The sequence below is a fragment of the Papaver somniferum genome, chromosome 5, assembly GCF_003573695.1.
Source record: "Papaver somniferum cultivar HN1 chromosome 5, ASM357369v1, whole genome shotgun sequence".
Lineage (NCBI taxonomy): Eukaryota > Viridiplantae > Streptophyta > Magnoliopsida > Ranunculales > Papaveraceae > Papaver > Papaver somniferum.
In genome coordinates, this window is record NC_039362.1 from 200,211,472 (window position 1) to 200,237,715 (window position 26,244).

At 36.7% G+C, this 26,244-nt stretch overlaps 5 protein-coding genes across 8 annotated transcripts; 1 reads left to right on the plus strand and 4 right to left on the minus strand.

Annotated features, from left to right (window-relative positions):
* Positions 1-307: 307 nt before the first annotated feature.
* Positions 308-1,469, minus strand: LOC113280555. Its single transcript, XM_026529168.1, has 2 exons — positions 787-1,469; positions 308-628 (listed from the first exon to the last, which is right to left on the minus strand). The coding sequence occupies exons 1-2, from the start codon at positions 1,467-1,469 to the stop codon at positions 418-420; spliced, it is 894 nt and encodes a 297-aa protein (XP_026384953.1). The 3' UTR covers positions 308-417.
* A 53-nt stretch (positions 1,470-1,522) lies between these two features.
* On the minus strand, positions 1,523-4,505 carry LOC113280556 (F-box/LRR-repeat protein At4g14103-like). The gene is made up of 5 exons (XM_026529170.1): positions 3,793-4,505; positions 3,343-3,526; positions 3,047-3,202; positions 1,863-1,977; positions 1,523-1,659 (listed from the first exon to the last, which is right to left on the minus strand). Exons 1-5 carry the CDS (start codon positions 4,503-4,505, stop codon positions 1,523-1,525), a joined length of 1,305 nt encoding a protein of 434 aa, XP_026384955.1.
* A 1,415-nt stretch (positions 4,506-5,920) lies between these two features.
* Positions 5,921-8,860, plus strand: LOC113280557. Its single transcript, XM_026529171.1, has one exon. The coding sequence runs from the start codon at positions 5,921-5,923 to the stop codon at positions 8,858-8,860; it is 2,940 nt and encodes a 979-aa protein (XP_026384956.1).
* A 3,847-nt stretch (positions 8,861-12,707) lies between these two features.
* LOC113284265 (U-box domain-containing protein 15-like) lies at positions 12,708-16,923 on the minus strand. The gene is made up of 3 exons (XM_026533682.1): positions 15,912-16,923; positions 14,696-15,634; positions 12,708-12,949 (listed from the first exon to the last, which is right to left on the minus strand). The coding sequence occupies exons 1-2, from the start codon at positions 16,670-16,672 to the stop codon at positions 14,710-14,712; spliced, it is 1,686 nt and encodes a 561-aa protein (XP_026389467.1). The 5' UTR covers positions 16,673-16,923; the 3' UTR covers positions 12,708-12,949; positions 14,696-14,709.
* A 3,877-nt stretch (positions 16,924-20,800) lies between these two features.
* Positions 20,801-25,558, minus strand: LOC113284266. Of its 4 annotated transcripts, none has more exons than XM_026533685.1 (8): positions 25,509-25,558; positions 25,269-25,349; positions 24,912-25,174; positions 23,717-23,924; positions 22,911-23,488; positions 21,862-22,069; positions 21,370-21,581; positions 20,801-21,095 (listed from the first exon to the last, which is right to left on the minus strand). In XM_026533685.1, exons 2-7 carry the CDS (start codon positions 25,300-25,302, stop codon positions 21,379-21,381), a joined length of 1,494 nt encoding a protein of 497 aa, XP_026389470.1. In that variant the 5' UTR covers positions 25,303-25,349; positions 25,509-25,558; the 3' UTR covers positions 20,801-21,095; positions 21,370-21,378. The 4 variants fall into 4 exon arrangements, with proteins under 4 accessions (XP_026389470.1, XP_026389469.1, XP_026389471.1 ...); XM_026533684.1 differs by having other exon boundaries at positions 25,269-25,356; positions 25,509-25,554; XM_026533686.1 differs by lacking the exon at positions 25,509-25,558 and having other exon boundaries at positions 24,912-25,005; positions 25,169-25,174; positions 25,269-25,492.
* Between the last annotated feature and the right edge of the window lie 686 nt (positions 25,559-26,244).

Consider the following 26,244-nt stretch of genomic DNA (forward strand, 5'->3'; position numbering starts at 1 on the left):
AGATGTAGTTTCAGTACATACTTGCTTATACAAAATCTTCGGCATTGCTAAGTTAAATGTAATCAACGTCTAGCGCACATAATATGCGCAGTTACCTGCACTTGCTACAGAGTCTATGAACGAGTCAGATACTGCCAAGACATAACACAAAATCATCTACAAATGGAAGGTAATGTTTGTCTATACTATTGTCAAGACATATATACATAATCGGGGAAAGAGTTCCTACAAGATATTACAAAAAGACATTTTCTTTCTTTTCAAATTCACTTCAATAGATTTAGTGAACGACAAAGACTTGGGGACTTTCCCACTCAAAAAGTGCATGACGCCTCGCCATGCATCTCCCTTCTGTGCAGTAGTTTGTTAGAGACACCAACAGCTTAAAGGTAGAACTGTTATCAGTTAGCAATCACCTCAACAGCTTGAGCTCGCAGTTGAAGTAGGAAGAAAAAAAGGATCCTGTTTGTCCTTGTAGATACTGAATAACTGCTCGGAGTAGCAACTAGCTAGCCTCTTGCAGACTTCTAGCTCTGCATCGGTGAACTTCCCCACAAATTCCTCCACAGACTTCTTTAGATCACCTTTTGGGTCCTCTTCCGTCAGAATCTCTGCCAAATTCTTAATCCTGTCGATATAGATACCCGTCATACAAAATGTAAGTAATAATGAAAGAAACATGAGAAGATAATATAATGTAATCTAATAGAGTAGCTTATATGTGTGCATCCAGTTTTCAATTGTAACGAAATGAAGGAGAAGTGCAGTGCATTTTTTAACTCTTACCAATATTGATCCGAGTCATGGAACAAGCCATTTGCAGATTTTTCTTTGAAGGTCGGCTGTCGATAGAGAGCACAAACAGCTTTCATGCAGAGCTCAGGGTCCTCTTCAAAAGAAGAAAGCATATCAGCCTCACTCTCCCACTGCATTCCTTCCTCTTTGATCCTATTATTCCTACGTTTCATCGCCAACTTATCCATAACATCACCACCAAGAGAAATTTTTAAATCAGCATCTTCTAAAAGCCATTTTCCAACATTTTCACCATCTCTATTCTTAGATAATTCAAGTTCAACAACACTATCATCATCACTGTCCACATAAATAACATCAGGTGGGTTCACTGCAGCACTTGTGTTGCCAACCCTGGAAACTTCATCTTCCACTTGACGATGTGTGTCAACTGCATCCTCGTTAGAGACATGGTGCCTCCCTCCACTGAATTCAGCGGCACCATTTTCCTTTTCCCCATTGTTAACACTCTCCATCCTCAACACTCTGGCCTCCAAATCATTGAACTTGTTTCTCCAAAATTCAACCTCATCCTCCTGCGCAATCCTTTTCTCACGTTCCATATCCTTTCCCATCTCTTTCAATTCCCCGCGGTTCTTGAGCTTTTCTAAAACATCTTCAGCAGCAAGCTTCAGAGCTTCCAATTCAGCTAACTTTTCCTGTATCCCTTCCATTGTCTTCTTCTCAAGTTCCACAAGCAATTCAACACACTTTATTTTACAGACCCCTAAAATTTTCTCCAATGATTCCTGGGTTTCTTCTTCCAACAACAATCCCCTTCTTCAAAACTACAATTCCTCAATTGATCATCAGTGTTATCTTTGTTTTCTACTCTTTGCCTCTCACCCTGAACTTCATCAGCGGCTGAAAAACAAAGGCCCCATAGATATTAAGTTTAAGATGGAACTACCAACTCATTTTGTTGATTTCAGGATACACAACTAAAAGAAAAAATCAAACAGAGAAAATGTAGTGAGGGTAATTACTTACAGGAATTGAGTATGTCTGTCAATTTTCTACATTTTTGTTTCTTTATGTTGCCTTTATCTTTTCGATTTCTTTGATACCATCTTTGATACCAAGATGTGTGCTGATCACAGTAATGGCTAGGATCATGAGAATTACTGATGATATTCTTGCATCTCCATTTCTTTCCGTCTGCTCTTCTGCATCTTTTTTCATCTGGAAGAAGAACATCTTCTGATTGATTCTCCATTTCAAAATCAACAAATGCCTAACCCTAACCCTAACTAATAGAAGTGGGTTGGTTGGGGAATTGAGGGCAGAAGTGGGAGATGAGATTGATGGAAACTTCAAGACGCTTTGATGAATACTCTGTATATAGGACGAGTCTGGTCAACTGCTAAAGGGGGGGCCTAATTTTTACTCTCAAATTTTACTTTTTTAATGTTGCATTTTTTTACTTTTTACCCCAAGTCACATACTGCTTGTCTTCTGTAAAACCAATATCACCATACTTGGATATTTTTGTTGTCATGTACTATGGCAATCTCGAATAAGGAAAATAGAAACAAGACGCAACAAAAATGACATGATTACAAAAAGATGAAGAACATGCATAATTACTTGGTATCACTGGATTTGATTGTTAAGAACACACAGTAACTTGGCATCACCCATAACAAAAACTTGCCTGTAGTTAGTTAAAGCATTCATTGGCACTAAAAAATCTTAATAAAAAGCTGTATATTATGAGACCTCAATAACACAACTAGAGGAGCCTATAGGAAATTTTACCAAGTGCTTCGTTACTTTGTTCTGCTTATCTGTTGATAAATTTGAACAGAACTTGATAATCATCTTCTCTAGAACTCTTGCATTCTTCAAAAATGACTTTACAGTTTTGAGCTCTCCCAAGAACCCAGCAAACTCACAAAACTTGACCGACTCGAGGTGCAATAACATACACTGAGGCACCGGTGCGGAACCACTATCAGTGCAGGATAAATGTCCAACAAAGCCCGCAGACAGAATTAAAAATTTAGCGAAATGTCAAAGAGAGAATGAATTGTCATTAAATACAAAATAACTATGTATCTGGTGAAAAGCTAGAAGATTCATGATTCAAGTAAGCTATTTCTTTGGGTAAGAAACAAGTGTTTATTTATACTTGGATGGTTAGGAGTCTGTCATCAGCCTAAGTACGCCTAATAACCACAATCCACACTAATTTCTGAAGATTGATTATGAAATTATTGAACCCGAGAGAAGGTCTAACTTATACACTTACCTTAGCAATAACAATTGTTTCTAAATTGGGCGTGATTCTGAGAAAGTTCAAGAATGATTTATCCTTCACAAAAGAGATCTTCGAGGTCACTTCCAAATGGACCAAGTTATGGAACACGGGCCAATTTGTGAAGAGATCGTCTGGAAATGCGACTGCCTACGATCAAAAGAGCATAAGTTTGTAAAGGTACTGTAATGAAGTAATTACTTCGGAAAACATTGCATTAGTAAGTGAAGACATATATGCCATTAAGGTTGCAGCAGTCATCAGCTAAGTTGGAAAATAAGCAAGCATACCTCAAAAGTTTTACCAGATATCTTTAAAAGTTTTACATTAGAAAGCTTTTCAAGAACTTTGGCTGCAATTGGATCTTTTTCTTGCATATCAAAAGGCATATCAAATCGGTGAAGGTCAATCTCCGCATCAACTAGTGACTCAAAGCGATGCAAAATATAGTCCTCTGCTGGAACGTCGGTGTACCTTGTTCATAATGTAATTCAAAGTTGTAAGATAACAATTTTTTAGAGTTGTATACAATTATATTGAAAGAAGATACAGCTTAATCATGTAATACGGATATTGAGTTTCCTATGCATAGGCATTTGTATTATCCTTTGCAGAACCAAGCAAGTTCAGTTGATTAGTAAAGTTAAGTAAAATTGCCTCTAGCTAGCATCGAGACATATACCGTATCCCCTTAAAAATTCTGCAATAGATTATAAAGCACTTCTAGATTTTCAACATACCTGAGGGACTGTAGATTTGGTGCGAAAATGTTAATCTTAAATTCATAAGAGGGGGAGGAGTCATCGGTATCATCAAAATATTGGCCTGCATTAGGACCAGAAATGAGCAGATATTTCAAAGCGGGAGCTGAAATAAATAGTTCTGGCATGATCGAGTTCCACTGGCAGTCCACCAACTCCAATTCTTCGAGAACAGGGAGGTTAGAAAAGAATTGTTGAGTCAGATCTTCAGAATGCAAATACAAGTCGGTGTTCCAAAGGCGAAAAATCTTGAGCTTTGGAAGATTTATTGCATTAGGAAGATAAACTGGATTAAACGTATCCAACTCCAAAATAATAAGTGATGCAAGTCCCCCACTCGAAGGAAATAAGCCCGTAACTGGCGAACCATCTGCATAGAAAGCAAACTCTTCGAGATTATGCCTCGTTATCAAAGAAGATATCCACTCTTCAACCCGAGAACTTTCATAATATGAACGATCAGGACTGTCGAGATAAAATTTCTTTATATCTCGTGTTTCATGGTGAAGACTTAGCTTTCTGTCAACAAAATCCATAAACCTCTGATACTGCAATAAGTATAATTCCCTGACTCTTCCAGCCTCCTCGACTGTGTTTTCTTGTTCAACAATTGTAGGAAATTCCAATTCCCGAAGATCAATAACAGGTACTGAGGTCCAAATGTACCTCCATCTTTTAGATAAAACGCTCATGGAGACGACACATTTGGTCGGAAGAAAACTGAGAATAAAATTAATAAGGGGGTCTGGTAATTCACTAATTCTATCCTTTCTTCGTGATTCTCCTGGGACCTGGTTTATCAGCACCATGATCTCGAAAAACCTATTCAAAAATGCATGCAGGAGATGACAATTAACACCCTATCTTAACATATTAGATAACTTAATTGCAAAAAATAAAGTGCTTCAAACTTAATTCCAAATGAAATACTTCATACTTTAGTTAAAACTAGTGAAATTGCTCCCGCTATGAGCCTGCCACCTCAACCTGAAGCTTTCCAATTCCAAAACTGCAATGTAACACTAACATTAGTAAATATTGCGGACGTTATTAAATATACTAATTGAAACATTAAAGATTCTGCAGAACATAAGAGTGAATGGATGCTCTTAAGAATCAGACTACACCAAAAACGACATGGCAGAATTACAATGTCAGGGCCTGGACATCCCACGCGGTTCATGTCATGCATCTTTCTCTAATCCACAAAATAATTGAAAAATTGTCTTAACTTTCCGACAACAGGTACTCGAGTGTCTTTGTGGAGGAAGGGTATTCTTCTATGTATGTGTTTCGTTTAAGTTATCACTATTTACTTGCGAAGTTCACCCATCATATGTAAAATCACTTACATCCTCTATACCAATACATAAACACTCAAATGACACCCCCCCTAGAAGTTAGGCGTTTCTTGAAGCATCTAAGGCAACTTGAACAATAAGATTAAAAAGGGAAAATTGCAGGATAATTTCACACTGTGAGATTAACGCTAATTTCATACTGTGAGATTAAGGCTCTGAACACAATAATGCACATAAAAGTTAGAATTTCACTCTCTGAACCAAATTCTCAGTATGTAAATAACAACTAATCCAGCGCCTAATCTAACAAAATGTCCATTACTAAACTCAACATTTTAGCAGAAATTAAAAAAAAAAAATGTAAAAATTGTCAAATTGATGAGATCTAACCTGAAAAGGATGTTAATGAGAATATGCTGTAGAGGAGCAGGAAAGCTTGAATTATTTACTTATTCTTTGTTGTGACTCCATACCTCCTACACGTATTTCCCTTTTTAGATTTTCCTTATTTAGTTTGGTTTCCTTGAATGAACTAAGTTAGCTTGTTCACCAAGCAATAACACTATAAATACTTGAGTCTTGTAACTCAGTTGCTCATGAATACAATTACAACTTCTAAACTTCTCTTCTTTGTCTGCAATTCATTCTTACTTTATCTCTCAATTCTGTTCTTTTCAACTTATTCTTCCTAGTTTAAAATCCCTGTTAGTTATTTAGGTCTAGAACCATAACATCTGTCATCAGAGCTGGTTAGGTCTTTATCTCAAAAACACCCAAATTTTTTTTCTCTCTCACGCTTCCGCATAATGACACTCACAGATGAAGTTCACCATCTTATATCTGCCATACAAACCTTGGATACTTCCGTTCATAATTTTATGGAGACTGTTGTTGAGAATTCTCAAAAGGTGGATCAATCCCGCCAATTTGTTATTGATGAACTTCTTCAGCAAACACAAACTTTGCATAACACCAGTTTGGAATCTATTTTAGCTGCACATCGACGTGAGATGAGTACCTTGCTGCAACAACACACACAAGATACTACCAATCTTGCTGATACTGTCACTCGTAACATGGCATCAATCTTACTTACACGTTTTCCTTTGAATAGCCCTTCTCCTGGTCTGCATAGTGCTCATGGCAGCAGTGTTCCTTCTGGTAACACTCATGGTACCTCTGGTAGCAGTGGTATTCTTGGTTCTCCGATACCTAATAACTTGAAGTTTCCTATCTTTGATGGAACGGATCCTGCTAGTTGGATTTTTCAGGCAGATCAGTATTTTCGGCTTCATCATACAATTGAAGCTGTAAAAATTGACATTGCTACTTCTTCCTTCAAAGGCGACGCTAATGCTTGGTATCGCTGGATTCAACCAAAGCTCACTAATCCTACATGGACACAATTTTGTTCACAGGTTCGTGAACGTTTTGCTGATAAGAAGTTTTCCAACCCACGTCTAGCACTATCCACAATTCGTCAACAAGGTTCAGTGCGTGATCACATTCGAGAATTTGAACAACTTCTAAATTTCGTCACAGATTTACCAGATGATTATGTCATTGATCTCTTTGTTCGATCTCTCAAGAGAGAAATCCGATCTGTTGTGGAAATTTTTGAGCCACCCACATTGGCTATTGCTTTTCAAAAGGCTATTAAACAAGAAGATGTGTTACTGTTTAATCCATCTTTTTACAAATCTATTGCGAGACAAAATCCTTACAGGCAGGCGCCTTCTTCAACCCCTTCTTTTGATACAACTAATACATCCTTTAAGAAGTCTACCATTCCATCTGGCGTTAAACGTTTATCTTTCGAGGAACAACGTATACGACGTGAGCAGGGCCTATGTTTCAATTGTGATGAACAATATAAAGCTGGACATGTGTGTGCAAATCCATTGAACTCTAGATTATTAATTTTAGATATGTCTCCAGAAGTCCATGTTGAAGATGATGAGTATTCACCTGCGTCTCTTACTGACGAAATAATTACTCTTGCGGCTGCAAATCAGACATATTCTGATCCCACAATCTCATTCCATGCTCTCACTGGCACTTCTTTTCCAAACACTATGCGTGTTACTGGTAGAATTGCTGGTCACACACTCACTATTTTACTGGATTCGGGATCAACCCATAATTTCCTACACCCTTCTGTTGCTAAACGATGTGGTGTTCTCCAGAAAACAGCTGCTGATCATATGAATGTTTTGGTGGGTAATGGAGGAATTTTAAAAACACAAGGACTTTGTTCTGATGTTTCCTTAGAATTACAGTCTTACATGTGCACTACTGATTTTTTCTTACTAGAATTGAGTGGTTGTGAGGCAGTGCTTGGGGTGGACTGGCTGAGAACCTTAGGTAATATTTCTTGGGATTTTGATAAATTGCACATGCAGTTTACTGCCAATGGTCGAGAACATATGTTAGTGGGAAACAATTCTACTTCCATTTTATTATTGGATGGCTCTTTCCTGCACAAGGCCTTTCAAGATACTCAACATGGTTTTCTCTTGCAATTGATGTCATCTCCAACTACTCCAGAACTTCACTCTCAGGTATCCACTGCAGTCTCTGACTTGCTTTTACAATTTTCTGATTTGTTTGCTTCACCTACTGCTTTACCACCTCAGAGAAAGTATGATCATTGTATTCCTTTACTGCCTAATACAGCACCAGTTAATGTTAGACCCTATAGATACCCATATTTTCAGAAGGCAGAAATTGAAAAGATTGTTCAAGAACTCTTAGATACAGGTTTGATTCGAACTAGTTCTAGTCCATTTTCTTCTCCAGTGCTCTTGGTTCGAAAAAAGGATGGTTCTTGGCGTATGTGTGTGGATTACAGAGCTCTTAATAAGGTTACTGTCAAGGATAGATTTCCCATTCCAATAGTGGATGAACTTCTGGATGAACTTTGTGGTGCAGTTATATTCTCCAAAATTGATATGCGATCTGGTTACCATCAAATTCGTGTACATCCTGATGATATACATAAAACATCTTTTCGCACACATGATGGACATTATGAATTTTTAGTGATGCCGTTTGGATTGTCTAATGCTCCTGCGACTTTTCAAAGCTTGATGAATGAAATTCTCAGACCTTTTCTTCGAAAGTTTGTGTTGGTATTTTTCGATGACATACTTATCTACAGCAAGTCTGAATCTGAACATATCCACCATATTACTTTAGTCTTTGAGGTTTTACGAGCACATCAAATCTTCCTCAAACAACAAAAGTGTGAATTTGCTCAACAGTCAATCAGTTATTTGGGTCATCGAGTTTCTTCAGATGGTGTTTCTGTAGACTCAGATAAGATATCTTGCATCACTAATTGGCCCATTCCTAATACTGTGAAAGCCTTGAGAGGTTTTTTAGGATTAGCTGGGTACTACCGCAAGTTTGTCAGAAACTATGGCAAGATCAGTGCTCCACTTACACAACTCCTTAAGTTGGATGCCTTTGTCTGGACTCCTGAGGCAACTACGGCCTTTATACATCTTAAGCAAGCTTTTACTAGTACACCTGTTTTGGCATTACCAGATTTTACCAAAGTTTTTTGTTTGGAGTGTGATGCTTCTGGAAATGGCTTAGGAGCAGTTTTACTTCAAGACAAGAGGCCTGTTGCTTACTACAGTAAAGCTCTTTCAGGTAAGAATCTCAATCTCTCCGTTTATGATAAAGAGATGTTGGCCATTGTTACTGCGGTTAATAAATGGCGACCTTACTTACTTGGTTGACATTTTAAGATTTACACCGATCATAAGAGCCTAAAATTCTTTTTAGAACAACGTATTTCTTCCATTGAACAACAGAAATGGTTGTCCAAGTTGCTTGGTTATGATTATGAGATAATCTACAAGTCTGGAGTTTTAAATATGGTGGCTGATGCTTTATCTCGTATTACTGATTGTCAATTATTGGCAATTACTTCTCCAATTTTTTCGGGCATTGTTGACATTGTCCAGGAATGTCATAATGATGCTGCATTAAGTCTGATAATTGAAAAATTGCGTGCACAGCCAGATTGTCTGCCACACTACTCTTATACTGAAGGAATTCTTCGTTATAAAAACCGAATCGTTGTTGTCTCTTCTTCCTTATGGTGCTCAAAACTATTGAGTGAGTTTGATTCCACTCCAACTGGTGGACATGCAGGATACTTACGTACTTATAAGCGTCTTCAACAAAAATTTTATTGGTCTGGCATGAAGAAGACAGTTAAAGACTATATTTCTTCTTGTGACGTTTGTCAACGCAATAAGGCAGAATCAATATCTCCTCCAGGCCTACTACATCCTTTATCCATTCCTACGGATATTTGGTTGGATATATCTATGGATTTCATTAATGGATTACCACCATCAAATAAAAGGACATCTATTTTAGTTGTGGTGGATCGTTTATCTAGATATGCACATTTTGTGCCACTCATACATCCTTATTCAGCTGACACTGTGGCTGAGGTTTTTGTGCGAGAAATAGTTCGTTTGCATGGAATTCCTAAGAGCATCACCAGTGACAGAGATTCACTTTTTATGAGTCAGTTTTGGGAAGCTTTTTTCTCACTACAGCACACTCAGCTTTGTCGAAATTCTGCCTATCATCCTCAGTCTGATGGATTAACTGAGGTTACAAATCGAACTTTGGAATGCTATTTACGTTGTTTTCCTAGTATTAAACCTAGTGAATGGCTCAGATGGTTACCATGGGCTGAATGGTGCTATAATACTAGCTTTCATACTGCCATTAAGATGAGTCCTTATCAGGCAGTTTATAGCAGGCTTCCTCCTACGATTTCAACATATATCTCTAACACTACCATTGTACATGCTGTTGATGTAGTATTGCAAGCTAGAGATCAGGTTTTGGTGATTTTGAAGTCTAACTTACAAGATGCTCAATCCAGAATGAAAGTTTATGCAGATGCCCATAGAACTGAACGAAGTTTTTCAGTTGGAGATTTTGTTTTTCTCAGACTGCAACCATACCGTCAGACAACTGCTGCAACTTCATCTTTTTCCAAGCTTTCACCCAAGTTTTATGGACCATTTAAGGTTCTTGAAAGGATTGGCACCGTAGCTTATAGACTGGAGTTACCTGCTACCAGTAAAATTCATCCTGTGTTTCATGTCTCACTTTTGAAACTCAAACTTGGCACATCTGACATTGTTCAGACTGAACTACCTGTTACAGTAGACTATGACAAATGGGAACCTGAGTCAATCTTGGATCGTAAGATGTATAAAAAGGGTACTGTTGCTGGCACAAAATGGCTCATTCAGTGGAAGAATCGAGCTTCTACAGAAGCCACATGGGAGGATGCTGATGAACTCCTTCTACGTTTTCCAGAATTTCAGACTTGAGGACAAGTCTTCATTCAAGCAGGGTGGGATGTTGTGACTCCACACCTCCTACACGTATTTCCCTTTTTAGATTTTCCTTATTTAGTTTGGTTTCCTTGAATGAACTAAGTTAGCTTGTTCACCAAGCAATAACACTATAAATACTTGAGTCTTGTAACTCAGTTGCTCATGAATACAATTACAACTTCTAAACTTCTCTTCTTTGTCTGCAATTCATTCTTACTTCATCTCTCAATTCTGTTCTTTTCAACTTATTCTTGCTAGTTTAAAATCCCTGTTAGTTATTTAGGTCTAGAACCATAACATTCTTCTTCTTTTTTTTGTAGTATATTTTAGGGGTTTTGGTAAAAGATGAGATGAAAAATGAAGATTTAGTAATACGGAAGAGGAAAGGTAATTGAGGCGGAGGGACCAATGTTCCACGTGTGTTAAAGTGGAGGGGTATTATCCTAAGTAGATTGGGCCTGAAATGGGCCAGATAGACCGTCCGTTGGAAAGTATTTAAGCCACTAGTTGCACCTGAGAAATTTTGGGTTGCCTCCATACCGAGACTAGATGGCTGAGAGGTTTTTAGCTTACCTGAGCCTAGAATTTGTAGGTCGAGTTTGATTTAATATAGAACGATTTTTTGGGACCATGGTTTTTTTGGGATCATGGTTTTATTTTGGGTAAAGACATTATAAGTAAATCTAGGTCACCCTTTATCTAGATATTTATATTAATACCTAAATTACCCTCTTGATTAATTTTTTGGTAATGATTAGTTAGTGTTAATAATAGTTAGCGTAGTGATTAGTAAAATGATTAAGTTAAAGATAATTAATGAGATTAAAAAATCAGATGGCTTTTTTTTTTAAAAAGAAGAAGAATTATTAAGAGAGTAAAGTTGGAGAAGATGAAGAAGGAAAACATGAAAAACAAAGGATTTTACCAACCACAACCGAAGGAACTGTATTTGGGTACCCAGGTATGTTTCAAACTTAGATAATGTTGGTTGAATTGCTCCAAAGTTTCAAGAAACTGTAAATTTTTAGGGTAGATTTGGGCTTGTTCGGTTACCTTATGTGAAGAACAAGTTACCGAACTCATCTGAAAGTGTAGTTCGGTTACCTTTTCCATACACGCAGGTTACCGAACTTTGTTTATAGGACTTACAGAGTAATGTTCGGTTGGTTCGCAAACTTTAACCCAACAACATATCTAACCGAACTCCACATGTATGCAATTAGTGAAGAGTTCGGTTTGTCAAGATTTTTTGCGAACAAACCGAACATAGTGGAACAAGTTCGGTTAAATTGAAACTCAACATAGTAGGCAAAATAACACAGTTCGGTTACATTGGAAAAAAAATTTCTTTTTGGAATATAAGTAGAGTTCGGTTACTAGATAGGTTTAGAAATTTTTGCGAACCAACCGAACAAGGTAGGTAAAGTTCGGTTATATCATAACTCAACATAGTAGGAAAAATAACACAGTTCGGTTACATATTTTTTTATATTTTTTTTGTATTATGGGTAGAGTTCGGTTACTAACTAGTTTTAGAATTTTTTGCGAACCAACCGAACTCGGAGTTCGGTTATGAAAAATTAAATTCGTGATAACCGAAGTGTTCTTCGTGTTCTTGGTTTCAGAATGTTCGGTTACAAAACTAGTTTTTTTTAAAACTATTCCTAACCGAACATGCCACTTTAACATCCATTTAAACCATATTTTGATGATTTCTACTCAATTTTCCTATCCAAAAACGAATTAAAAAGATTGATGGGTTTTTCAATCGAGCGAGGAACGTCAAGGAAAGAGAGAAGAAGAAGAGAATAATTTTTTTTTCAAAACTAAAAATTTTCGATTGCTCTTTTGATTTTGATTTGATTTTGATTAATAAATTCATTTAGATTAGATTTATTTATTAAGTTAGTTTTAATTTAAATTAAAGTAAAGGATAAATGGGTATTTACTTAACTTTGGGACACCCCTTATAAATATAGGGAGGTTGCCCTAATAATATCATGGTCCCCCAAGGAAACCATGGTCCCTACAAAAATCGTTCTTAATATATGACCAAAGACTTACTCCCTCCATTGCTGCAAAAGAGTTACTGTTGTTTTTCCAATTTTGCCTACTTTTAGGCTAAAACGACAGGCCAAATTGAAAACACTAACTCTAGAAATGCAGGGAGTAAAAGTTACACACTAAGCCAATTATCAAACGAAATTACTAATGCTATGACAACAAATTTAAATTAACAAAATCGCTTGTGCACTACAGATTACTTACGCTTTACAAGAGAAAGAGGTCAAATCTAAGACAAGAAAGAAAAAGAAAAATGACAGCCCCAAAAAACACCATAAACTACTGTATGTACAGAGGGAGAAATTCCCCGTATGCTCTTCAGCTGGAAACAGTTAAGAGACTTTGCTTAGTTTCTCCACTCTTTCATTCCCCATCAATTCTGATTAACAGTACCTTAAACACAATTAAACAAAAAAAGAATTTAGTAATCAAAGTCAAAAAGCATTAATGTCGAACGATTTATTAAACTAATTAAAGATTCCAAGATCAAAGCGTAAGCGCAACAACATGATTTTCACAGCAGTAGATCACGTGATATATAACAGCGTAGAGATCCAAAGATTAGGTGCTAAATAACAAAGTGTTCAAGTGAGTGTGTTCAAAGGTGTTTACAACTTTAAGATAATCCTTTTCTTAAACTAATCAACAAAGAAATATGGATGTTAATAACCCAACATAACATAAACATATGCTAATAAACTATTACCGTTACTTTTATCAAGTTGATCATACACAATCCATAGGTGATAAAATCCAAAAATTCTGGTTAGGAACCCTAACCAGTCTCATTCAGAAACACTAAAGAAAGAAAAAAGGCCACTAAAGCAAAATATTCTTAGATGGGAAAAGAGATGCTGAGAGTTTTTCATAGTTTATATGTAAAAAGATGGGAAAATGACTGACACCCATTTCCAACTTGTCTGTATAATTTGATATCTCAATGTCACAAAAAGCAGGGTAAGCATAATTGATAAAAAAAAATATGACGAAAATGACACTATTACAAGAGACTCCAAGAGAAACAACATCAGCTTGTCCTCTGTTCTAGGTTTACTATTTAATCATGGTTCCCTTTATGAGTAGTTGTTGTAGACTAGTACAGCAGTAGTATGATTTAGAGAAAGGCAAAAATCTTCATAGTTTTTGGGAGTTATTCCCATTTGATAACTTTTATAGCTGTCAATATGGCAGAAGAATCCATACATTACTTGCAGAAAGCTTATGGACAGAAATTTCAACCCAACTTCTTCGTAGTATTGTGCATAACTGCATATGCAACTTATTTATACACCAAAATAGGCAGACAAGGGCAAGTCCCTCCCTAGACATTGTTTACTTGCTTAGATGAATTGAATAAGGCAGATAATTCAGTCACTGACATATCTACTTATCATGTATATACATCTCTTAAAACTTAACGAACACTGATAATTCAGTCACTGATATATCTATTTATCATGTATATACATCTCTTAAAACTTAACGAACGGATAAATGTGAAGTCTAGTAAGATACTGAACGAGATCAAATAACCCTTGGGTCATCTCACATCAATCTGGTGAAATATGTAATAATAGTTGAGGCAACTTTTGGTGTACTGAGTAAAAACAAGGATGAACATACATGTCCCCGGAGATCTGAGCAAAACCAGTAAAGAATTTCATTATTTACTGGGAGTTGGGTAGTGAACTAGTGATATGCTTTTAATGTAAAGGCCACGTGAAAGGCTTTTATGGGGTCTGGTGATTATATTGGTGCTTGGTCCACCCAGTAAATGGCCAGAGATGTAAGTGTTTTCTTTCTTTTCTTTTTCTCTGGATCGAGGTGAAAATCAGGTCAAATGAAATGGTTTTAGGAAGTGGGGATTCAAGTTAATTGAACGAGAGCCCATTTTGTGGGTCAGTTTAGGACAATAATTCAATAGTGTTCATGTGCAATGTAGTACTCTAGTGGAAACTTGGGAATTGGGTGGGCATCTGATTCCATGAGAGAACATTAGATTGTCAGGCAAAGGAATCTATCTAACAAACATATGAATCTAAGGTTTTATTTCATCAAAATTTATATCATACTAATTCTCTAGATACATAAAGAGTTAAAATTCATAAATACAATGATTGAGAGAAAATGAGGACTTACTTATGATCCCGTCGTCAAAATGGTAAGCTTTTAGAAGTAGAAGTTGTGGTCATAAGTGACTTGAAATGATCGGAAGGAACAAATTCCTGCGGCAGATTTGCTCTCTTGACAATCCTTCTCAAGTTATTTTGCAAACTCTGCTGGACTAATTGTTTAACTGCTTTTCTTTCTTCACTCATCATATCTTGTTCTTCTTCCTCGAAAACTTGGTCTTGATTATTAAGTCCTGATGAAGACCCACCACAAATTGGTGCCGAAACTGCTCCTACTACTAAACCACTATAATTATTACCCCCGTCTGAAATTTGTTTTCTCTTATCAACTCTTAAGCATTCTAATATCCTCGATGCCCTTTTTTGTGCCAATGTACTACCAAGAAGTGTTAATTCAAGTAAAGATGACGCAATTCCTGCTTCAATCATCGCTTGTCTATCACCATACGCTTTATGAGCCATAACCATCAAAATATAAGTCACTTTCTCTTGACAACCAGGTTCATCAGTCCAGTTCAATACATCGATTAAAATCGGAAACGAATCAGACGAGTTACTTATCGCTTTCCGCCCTTCTGGTGTGGATACTACATTGCTCAGAATTGACAAGACTCTCTCACTAACTTCCATATCTCCAAGTAGATTCAAAATGAAATCAATGAAATCGTTTTCTATGATTTCACTAATGTTTGACGGAGAAATCGACAAATTGTATATTGCTCTCAATGAGTCTTGTTTAGCTTGTGAACTACATTCCAAACTTCTCAAGGTTTTAACTAGAAAAGGAATTGCACCAGAAGTACCAATTACTTGTTTATTTGAATCCAGTGCACTTAATCCAAGGAAATTCGCCACAATTCCTTCTGATACTAATGGATTACCCGATGATTCGCCTAGAGATAACATCTTGTGAACTGCTCCTGCTTTAACAATGGCAGATTTATTCCTGTGATGAAAAAAATAAATAAAAACGTTTCAGAATCAGAGAAGACTTTACTTCATTTCAACAATGTAGATGAAAGGTCAAAAGTAAGAAGAAAAAAAAACCCGAAGTTACAACAAATTAGAGATGAAAACGTGTAATGTGATTAGTAAAGTGTAACAGTAAAAGAAGAAGAAGAGTCTGACATTTTGTTAGAAATAATTTTGACCTAAAATCATAAAAAATCACAGTAAAATTGAACAAAGAAAAATCAGAAAAATGTAGAGGAAGAGATTATTACATGTCGTTACCGATTCCAAGATTGAGAAGAGCATAAAGTGAAGCGATCTGAGAATCATGATTTGTTGAATCAAGCATTCCAATTAGAGGCGGAATAGAACCAATCATTGCTAATGTGATTCTTGCTTCTGAATCATCTTTAGCATATCTTCTAACATCTAATGCTGCTTCCAATTGTTGTTTTGATTTTAATCCATCTTCTAATTCATCCTCTACTACTACTGATTGTAATTTCTTAACTACATTTTGTAATTCTTCAAATACTTTAACCTTCTTAATCGCTTCAATTTCTTCGGTTTCCGTTCTCGTTTCTCTTTCTTCTTCTACTACCTTTTCTTCTTCTAATACAATCTCTGATGATGATGTAGTTGTAGTGGCAGTAGCAGTAGCTGTTTGAGATAAGTTCAAGATATCTGATAATGTCTCTGATCCATTCTTTAAAATCACCACATCTTCTGCTATTTCCTTCCTCTTTAAAATCACTTCCACCTCCTCTGCAACTATTTCCTTCTCCGGCACCATTTTCTTCTTCTCTTCTTCTACTCGCTCTGGTTGTGGTTGTTCTTCAATGTCTGAATCTACTTCATATCTATGGCGGGAAATACCACATCTCATACTATCTAATATTTTCCTTCTAAATGCAACACCAGAAAATGCAGACCATAATTTCCCTCCTCCACCGCCTCCGCCTCCTCCATGTCTATCTGCAACTAAAGATCCGCCAACACTGCTATGACTCCGATGATGAAATAATTTCGCCATTAATTATTCAATCGATGATTCCTTACTACATTGAGTATCAAAAATGTTAATGATGATTCAGATTCATAAAAACAAACTATTAGGGTTTATAATTCCTATGATCTGATCAAACAGAAAAAAGATACAAATAAGAGAGAGAAATGAAAGAAAAAAATGAAAATGAGCTTGTTGAAGAAGCAGCAGCAGGTGTCTATGAGGACTGAGTCTAAAATGGTACAGTACTGAGCGAGCGTGATCCTTATTTACTCCTCCTTCCTCCTCCCTAGAGAGTACAGAGAGGGATTTTTTTTTCCAATTCTTCTTCTTCGATTCTTTCGTTGTTTACAGCTCATCAGAATTGAATACGCTATACTTATTTATTAGTATACTAGTATATTTACATTTATGAATACACTAATTATAGCCGGGAGTATTTTAGTTATTATACTCGCGCTGTTTATGGACCGTTGGTTGGTTATTGATGAGAAAAGATGATGGTGGTGGTGGAGGCGATGATCCCATCATGCGGGGATTAAAATAAGGAAAGAGGGGTTTATGAATAGATTTGATCTGATTTGATGGGGACTTGAGGAGGAAGGAGGATATATTGGAGTTGGTAGATCCGATTTTGGTGTCTTATGCGGTACGAGTACTAATTAAATAGACGGTGGGGATCGTGACCGAAACGTGGAGGAAGGGTGGTGGTGCGTATTTAATGTCTGAATGAGCCATGATGGTGAATGAATGTAACGGCATCGTACCAGATTAGATTTGGATTTGGGCTTTCCGAGCAGTCAAAAGCATAGGATGCTTATCGGCCACCGACACAAGCCCCCAAAATCTTTCGGTAACAGTAGTAGTGTATGTTGCAAGGTCCAGACTCCAGGCTTCCAGACAACTGACAACTAAATTTAGGCATATCAACAGAGCATATTCTGGGCATTCACTGGCATATTTTCTTAGCAATTTGACGAGATGTTTGCATTTTACAAGAATGATTCTTTAGGGATCATGATTTTTTTGAGGAGACCATGGTTTTATTAGATCACTTTCCCTATAGTGATAAGGGGTGTCCTAAAACGTTGAAATGACTAATCTAATCTTAACCTAATTTAATTTAAAACCAACCTAATAACCACCTATATATATAACCACCACCACCTCCTCCCAACACCATCACCAACCACCGTCGATTACCACCACCACCAACCACCGATTACCACCACCGCCCACCACCGCCGATTACCACCACCACCACCTCCGATTATCACCACCACCAACCACCGATTACCATTACCACCTCCTCCCACCACCACCACCACCGCCTATTTAAGAAATGTAACAACATCAATGCAATCACAATTAAGTTCGGTTACATAATAATTTTATCGAGTATAAAAGACGCCAGACGCAACCTGATTCTGCCATGGGACCACTCCGGAGGTATTTTCCAACAAACCCTGCACTTTAATTTGATTTTGATTGCTTCAATCGAATAGAAATCATCAAAATAGGGTTTTAATAGGAGTTACAGAGCCATGTTCGGTTAGGACGATTTTTCAAAAAATCCTAGTTTATTAACCGAACTTCTTAAAAATAAAGAACACGAAGAACAGTTCGGTTCTATTGGATTTAAAACTTAGTCACCGAGCTCTCTGTTCGGTTGTTTCGCAAAAAAAATTTAAACTACAAAGTAACCGAACTCCACCCTTAGAACCGAAAAAAAAACAAATCCAGTCTAACTGAACTGTGTTGTTGTGGCTATTATGTTGAGTTCCAAAATAACCGAACTTAGCCAATAAAGTTCGGTTTGTTCGCAGAAACTTTTAAAACTACAAAGTAACCGAACTTAGCCAATAGACGTTGGAACTTCACATTTTTTTTTCTTTGTTAAGTTCGGTAACTTCACAATTTTATCACAGAAACTGAACTCAGAGTTCGGTTGGTTAGCTGTTAGGTTCAAGTTTGCGAAAGAATGGAACTTTGTAAACTTATATACTCTTATATCACGTAAAGTTCGGTTAGATCAAAAGTGCATGCAGTTTGCGAACCAACCGAACATAACGCTGTAACTCCTAGAAATTCTATTATTTGAGAGTTCGGTAACCTGCGTTTTGGAACAAGTAACCGAACTACACTTTTAGATGAGTTCGGTTACTTGTTCATCTCACGGGGCAACCGAACTACAGCTTCAGATAAGTTCGGTTACTTGTTCTTCATATAAAGTAACCGAACTGTTCAAAATCCAGTTCAAATCCGGATCATTTTGAAGATTAACAAATATTCTAGGAGAGGATGGAGATGAAGAATCAGATGAGTTTTCATCATTTGAATACTCAAACTTAGTGAATTGGAAATTTTTTTTTATTTTCCATGTTTTTCTCTTTCATCTTCTCTAACTCTACTCTCTCAATAATTCTACTCAACTAATAATAAACCCATCTTTTAATTTAATCTCACTAATTGTTTTTAACTAAATCATCCACTAAACATAACCTAAAATTAATTAAGAAGGTAGATTAGGTATTAAATAAATAACTAAATCATTCCCTAGCAACCCTTTTTCTGGGTTTTAAGGTATGAAAAATCGTTGATGTCTAAGGTGTAGGAGAAAACGACCCTTTTTCTGGGTTTTAAGGTTTTTTCCCTAGAATAGAGTCGTCAATGTATTATAGAACCAATTGACGATCCTACTCTGACGACCCTTTTTTTATACACTAACGACTCTATATGACCAAAAACTACCTTTCTGTCTAAGAAAATGGAAGGATAGTTATCTTAATTTAGTAGAATCGTTATTGTGTATTTAAGAATCGTCATTTCATATGACTACATATATGACTACCCTAAGTGTTATACTTTACAGAGAGTTTTAGTTTTAGAGTCGTTCTTGTGTAAACAAAACAACATAACGACTCTAAGTGACCTAGCTAAAAAAGGTCGTTAATGTTTATCACACTACCTAACGATTTTTCATAATTTCGAAAAATTGCAGGTTTGAGTCGTCATTGGTAGTGTCAATAAAATGACGGCATTAGAGAGTCGTTTGGGTATACACCCCCGACTATGACGACCCTTACACTGAGTTGTTCCACAGTGTGGATGATTCGACCACTTTGAGCAACAAACAGATAAATCGAATGGTATAAGATGTTTATCTGATTGTTTTGAGCTTCGGGTTCCTCATTTTGAGGGTTGGTTCCTTCATTTTGAGCAATGAGATCTTCATTTGCACCAATATTCAAGGCTTCCTCTATTAACATCTCTTCGTCAAACATCCAATCCATAGGATTAGTTGAGACAATCTCACCATCAACACAATCATGTTGTTATTTGAAGCTTCAACAACATCATTTCCTCCACTAGAATCACTCATTTCAAATAACCCTAACTTTTTCCCCAAAAACTCAACTTCTCCTTCCCCACAACACAAAAACACAATTTTACTTTTATCATAAAATTTACCCAAAAATATGATTTTAATCTAACTAAACTAATTAACATCTTAATTTACCTAATTAACTTAATTAACACTAATAATTTATGGGTACTTTAGCCATTTCAAAAAAATTGGGATAAGGAATAATCCATAATTGCTATTTCATGTCCCTTTTTGTCCTGTAATGAAGGGCCCCTAATTGTTTTCAGGAGCTCCCAATTTAACCGGGTTTACAAACCTTTCTGGAAAAAAATTACTATCATTTTTTCGATTTGGTCAATTGAAAAATGACCAGAAAGAGAGTTCCAGAAGGCAGAAACAGAGGTAATATTATTATTTTTTTTGACCGGATGTGTTCTTATTTGTAAGTCAGACTTATGCTTCAAAATGTAACAATCTGAATTTGCTGCATATGCACCACATTTTTCACATACCTAACAGATGAGATGATAGACATGACTTGGTCACCGTAGGGAGGTACAATTGTACCAAAAACATTTACTGTAATTTGCTTTGGACCACCATGAAATCAAGTGTAAATGCAGGTGTATGTTTGTTCCCGTGGCATAACTAAGATATTTCCACCCAAAAAAATCGAACATTTTAACTTGCTTCAACAGTGGCATAAACTTACCAAGTACCTGTACCAACACATTTGAAGGATGCAGTAAAAAACTAAAGGCAGAAAGGTTCGAGAAAACACTCGAGTGTGGCACAAAAGTAAAGTTTCCACATTTTCTTATAAGAAGTGTCACATACTGCCTCCTTAAGTTAACCAACAACAGCTGTAACACAAATTAGAACCAGACAACCTAGGACATGATTACATAATGCTATGACATCTTAATATAAACAAAATAAAGATTATATAACACTAGGTGACAACTGATGCCTAATACATACCCTTACCCTTTGAACACGCTAAGATTATAGCACTTATGAACGAGTATGTACGACTCAGGAAAAAAAACTACAGAAGGTTGAGTTGAAAGAGTACTATGTAACCTGCAAATAAAAAGAAAAATAAACAGTTATCACTGAAAAAGCTTTTTGTGCGGAAGCCAGAATACTCGTATGAAAGATGTGTGACTAAGTTGGAGCAGGTAAAAGTAAATGCATTCATTTTTTACTTTTATATAGAAAAAAGTAATTGCATACTAAAAGAAGGAAATTGAAGAACCTGAAAAGCGCTTTACAAATTACAAGACATCTATGCTGGAATAACTCAATTGACTAAAAATGATAAGTATAAGAATGATGCTGAATAATGTTCACTCACCAATCTGTCTTAGCACCCACCAACAGGTTTATCTAATAAGGGTGCTACATTTCCTATTGGACCAGCATTGGTTTCAAATAGAGGTTCTTCTTTCGGTTTCTTGATTTCATGAGAGGGTGAAGGTGTTCCTCCTACATCTTTACGGGGTGCATTAGACAGCCTGCTTTTAAATTTCATAATTTCTGAAAGACAAGTCCCTGGATCAGAAGTACCTGCAAAATACTCTAAATATTAAAAATTATTGCCGTATATTCAAGCTAATGATTCTTCATTCGAAAACATACGAAACCCAGCTGACAATTCTGGATTCAAAAGCAAACCAGTACCAAGAAAATTTCCCTCCATATGATCGTAACAACTAGACCTAAGTTTTATATTCCAGAACACACCAGTGATCTCTGTATTGAACCATAAACTCAACATATATATATACACTATCTAGGAAAGCTACTAGATATACCTATATGCATAATCCAAATATACAGAATATACCTGTTATAGAATGGATAACCGTGCGAGCTGTCAACCGTTCTGCATCTTTCTTGTTTCTGGCAGCAGGACCAGTGTACGTTTTACCGTTAAATACTAAAGAAGAGACGAAGAAGGAATGAGGATCTGCTTGAGTTGTTGTATATGCAAGTACTGGATGATTCATCTTGACTGCGTACTCATTGAGAATGGATTTGTAAGATAGTGTGTCCTGGAAGGAATAAACAAAGGAGAGTAAACTAACACATCTTCGGCAAAACACAACTCGAACTTACTCATTGAGAATTATAGACATGCTCACATGCACATCATATTCTACTTGATGTGCATCTGCAAGGTTAAAAGACTCGCCTTAAATATTTCCTGATAAATAATGCACATTGCTACACCTCAGCGGGAGATGGCTCAGTGAGCTCAGCTCCATGCCCAACTGACCCTAAAATTAAAGTAGTCTTTTGAAACAAAAAACTTCATAAGAGTCTCCTCCAGCCCACATAAAAGATAAGAAAACTTAAAGACTACACAAAATAACTTTTTAAAGCTGCTGATTTGGATGGCATGTGCATGTGCAAAAACAAAATTCAAAAAAGCTGCCCATGAGATTGTACTGACTGTAATGACCCAGCAGAAACGAGCTGTAATCTAACTTCAACTCTAAATGTTGGTTTTCCACAACCTGCCTAGGCCTTGATAGTCCTAACTGAGTCTGACTTACACTATTAATGCCAAGTTCAGGTATGACTGGATTTTAAATCGAGTTCAATGGTTTGTGTCTACTGTTTAGAATTTCATATGCACGAGTTAAACCAACTGCAGCAAGAAAAGAATAAGAAAGTCTAAGTTGAGGTGGAACCCGCAACTTGAGGTTGAAACTTAAACATTTAACTACTCTACTACCAACAAAAACAAATGAAAAAGGACAACCGCACATGAAGTGGAATCCACTCCCCAATTTATCCACTCGACCACTCCCCGATATTTAATCCCTTTCTTTACTTTACACTAGTTAATCTTTAAAAAGAAGAAAAAGAAGCTTTATAGTGTTCACTCACCTTTCTATCTGAGCACCCATCCACAAGTTGATCCAATAAGGATGTCGTGTTTCCTATTCCATTGGAGGGTGTAGGTGTTGCTGTTACAACTTCAACGGGTGTCTGTGAAAATGAAGAGTTCAGAATTTCTTTCCCCTTCATCCTGGAGCCCCCAGAATTACTCCCTGGGCTTGTCACCGTGACCATGCTAGTATCCTGGATAGTCTGAGACTCCTCGACTACACGAGATGCATCAGAAACAGCTCTACAATGTTCACTGATTGACACAGGTTGATCCAGTAAGTGTGCCACATTTCCTATTGGACCAGCACTCGTTTCACAAGAGTTTTCATCTCTAGGTTTCTTACATTCTGAAGGTGGGGGTGTTGATGTTACACCTTCATTAAACGTCTGCGAAGAAGGGTTCAGAATTTGTTTCCTTTTCCTTGTGGAACCCCCACAATTACACCCCGGGGTTGCCACCATTGCAGTGTGACTATCTTGGATAATCTGAGACTCCTCAAGCATACGGGACGCATTAGATAGTCTACTTTTGGATATGATAATCTCTGGAAGAGAAGTCCCTGAACCAGAAGCACCTGCAAGATACTTAAAACATTATATTGGATATCCAGACATGTGTGAACGGGAGATCGATGCTCTTAACATGTTACAGCACAAACAGGCAAACTTACTGAAAGACAATTTGAACTGAAATATTAAGGAGTATCTCCATATTGAATCGTAAACCCAAGCAACAGAAAGCAGAAATATGGGACTATGTATGCAGATATATGTACGCAGATATATTTATTGGGCTCATATACCTATTATAGAATGAATAGCCATGCGAGCTGCCAACCGTTCTGCATCTTTCTTGCTTCTGGCAGCAGGACCAGTGTAAGATTTACCATTAAACTCTAAAGAGGAGTTGAAGATGGGAAGAAGCTCTGGTTGTGTCGTTGTATACATAGGTATTGGCAGATTCAATTTGACTGCATACTCATTGAGAATGGATTTGCAAGATACAGGGTCCTGGAAGGAACAAAGAAAGGAAAACATACTTTCAATCTTCAGCAAAACAAAACTCAGAAGAAATCAGACACTAAAGTTGACATGCAACCCATACTCCACTTGAGCTGCCTGCGCAAGGCTTAGCAAATAAGAAACTCACTTTATTCCTAATAAGGCGAGCTAGATAATGAACACTGTTAGCCACGCTTTATCATGAGATGCAATAGTGAGCTGCATGCCCAACTGACCCTACAAATTAAGTAGTTTTTTGGAAAAAAAAACACTAAACAATCTCCTCCAGTTGCAAGAGATGGAACTTATGAACTCCAGGAAACCATTCAAAACTACTTAGTTGGCCGTCGCATGTTGGAGAAAAAAAAAATCATGTTAGCCATAAGATTCTACAGCTAGACATGCTAAGTTTGAACTGACTGTTATGAGTCAGCGGAAACAAGCTTTGAAGTTTAATCTAATTTTCATTCAAAATGTTGATCTCCATAACTTGGAAAAGCCTTGATATCTTATCACAATCTGACTTGCTTTATATGAGCCCAGCTCAGGCATGTGTGAAATTAGAATCGAGTTCATGGTTTGTGTCGAATGTTCAGAAATTGAGATACTCGCCATAATATGAAAATTAGAAAGTCCTAAGCTGAGACTGAAGTCATGCTCTACGGTGCTCCACCTGCTACCCTGCAACTCATTGTCTCCACAATCATCTCATTGCTTTGCTCCAAAACTAAACCTCCTAACGGACATAACACTTATCGAGCGTGGAATGTAAATTCACAAGGAGTAAGCAGTGTCGATGTTGTCTATCTACTAGAGATAATGAATTGAAACTCGATTCCTCCCTAACGTTTAAAACTAACTACTACACTACTATCAATTATAAAAACAAAAACAAGGAAAAATGCATAACAAAATTGCTTTCCGAACACATAAACATTGGAACATATCAAGGGAATTTGTGTAAATTAAACTTCAAATTAGCATGAAAACACACACCTTGTTAATAATGGCGATACTTTCTTCCTTAATCTTCTTAGCAATAGACTCTAAAGCCAGTTTCGACGCTTCCTGTTCAGCATCTTTAGGATTCCTAAATGTATCAACCGTGGTATAAGCTACTCCATTAACATGGACAGTACATCTATAACCTAAATTAACAGTTTCATAAACAGGTAATGGGATTGCTGATCTCTGTGTATAAGTAATCAAGTGATTCTTATACATTAATGGCTCTGGAGGAGGTGGAGGAACACCTGAACCTGCAGCACATACATTGTGAATATCAGCAGCAAAATCCAGGTGAAATTTTACTCACACTACTAAAAATCATCAAATTGAGATTCATATTATTACCATTTGAAGAGGTGGACTGCTGATTTTGCTCCATTTCTTGGGACAGATCTCTGGCTTTGCATGCAGCAGAGAGATTTACTTCTTCTCACTCCCACAAAACACAAAAATAAGATTCAGGAATATGATTGAAAACAAAATTATCACAAGAAATGAAATGAAATGGAACCCTAGGAGAGGAGAGTGAATGAGAAGGTAAAAAAGAAATTTATTGTAGAAGAAATAAATATTCCTAATTCTTACCTTAGATTAGCAGAAGTTGAAATGACTCAAATGAGGATGAATTTATGGCAGCTATAATTACAAAGAGGAAAATGAGAAAATGTAGGGTCTGATGAGTCATATGCTTGCACTGGATCGGTCGATCCTACCCGATCCAGTAGCGATTTTTATAGCCGATCCGAAAGATCGGCGTCTAGTCTAGGATTGAACTTTCAGATGGATGCTAGTGACACACTGACACCAACATGAAATGTTGTTCAGCCACGCACACCAAATGAGCAAAAAAAAAAATCTCTGACTTGGTAAATATCTTGGATACCAGAAAGCCGAATAAATCCTTGAAATTAGAAGCATCTTGGATACTGAAAGGAGCCGAACCAATCCTTGAAATAAGAAGCAAAGAGAATTTTTTCGTCCTCGTAAAATTAGAAGGCATTTTTGGCATGCCTCCACAAATTGAGGGATATTAAAAAAACAAAAAAAAAATTATGAAGTAATTGAAGTATCCCTTATCCAAATGTGTTTAGGAATACTTTAAATAATATATTTTGATTAGATGAAAAAAAGAAGGATTTTGGAAGATTTGTGTGATATGAGAAAGTGCTTAAATTGATTTTAATGACTCCTAATTGCAACTTGTAGACAATCAAACTTTCATTTATGAAAAAACCCCGAACCAAACCCCAATTCAAACATAAAGTTAATCAAAATGTTCATTTACAGAGCCACGGTCGGTATTGTATTCATCCGACAAAAC

What these genes read in the sequence shown, in the direction of transcription:
- LOC113280555 (XM_026529168.1), bottom strand. Translation starts at nt 1,469, where the DNA reads ATGGAAGGGATACAGGAAAAGTTAGCTGAATTGGAAGCTCTGAAGCTT. An exon ending in CATGACTCGGATCAATATTG is followed by an intron (nt 629 to 786) that starts GTAAGAGTTAAA and finishes CTATATCGACAG; the next exon opens with GATTAAGAATTTGGCAGAGA.
- LOC113280556 (XM_026529170.1), bottom strand. Translation starts at nt 4,505, where the DNA reads ATGAGCGTTTTATCTAAAAGATGGAGGTACATTTGGACCTCAGTACCT. An exon ending in TATCTGGTAAAACTTTTGAG is followed by an intron (nt 3,203 to 3,342) that starts GTATGCTTGCTT and finishes TTTTGATCGTAG; the next exon opens with GCAGTCGCATTTCCAGACGA. An exon ending in ACATCTTGGTATCAAAGATG is followed by an intron (nt 1,660 to 1,862) that starts GTATCAAAGAAA and finishes TTTGTTTTTCAG; the next exon opens with CCGCTGATGAAGTTCAGGGT.
- LOC113280557 (XM_026529171.1), top strand. Translation starts at nt 5,921, where the DNA reads ATGACACTCACAGATGAAGTTCACCATCTTATATCTGCCATACAAACC.
- LOC113284265 (XM_026533682.1), bottom strand. Translation starts at nt 16,672, where the DNA reads ATGGCGAAATTATTTCATCATCGGAGTCATAGCAGTGTTGGCGGATCT. An exon ending in CTTGGAATCGGTAACGACAT is followed by an intron (nt 15,635 to 15,911) that starts GTAATAATCTCT and finishes TTTTCATCACAG; the next exon opens with GAATAAATCTGCCATTGTTA.
- LOC113284266 (XM_026533685.1), bottom strand. Translation starts at nt 25,302, where the DNA reads ATGGAGCAAAATCAGCAGTCCACCTCTTCAAATG. An exon ending in GTATCGCCATTATTAACAAG is followed by an intron (nt 23,925 to 24,911) that starts GTGTGTGTTTTC and finishes TGTTCCTTCCAG; the next exon opens with GACCCTGTATCTTGCAAATC. An exon ending in GGCTATTCATTCTATAATAG is followed by an intron (nt 23,489 to 23,716) that starts GTATATGAGCCC and finishes AGTATCTTGCAG; the next exon opens with GTGCTTCTGGTTCAGGGACT.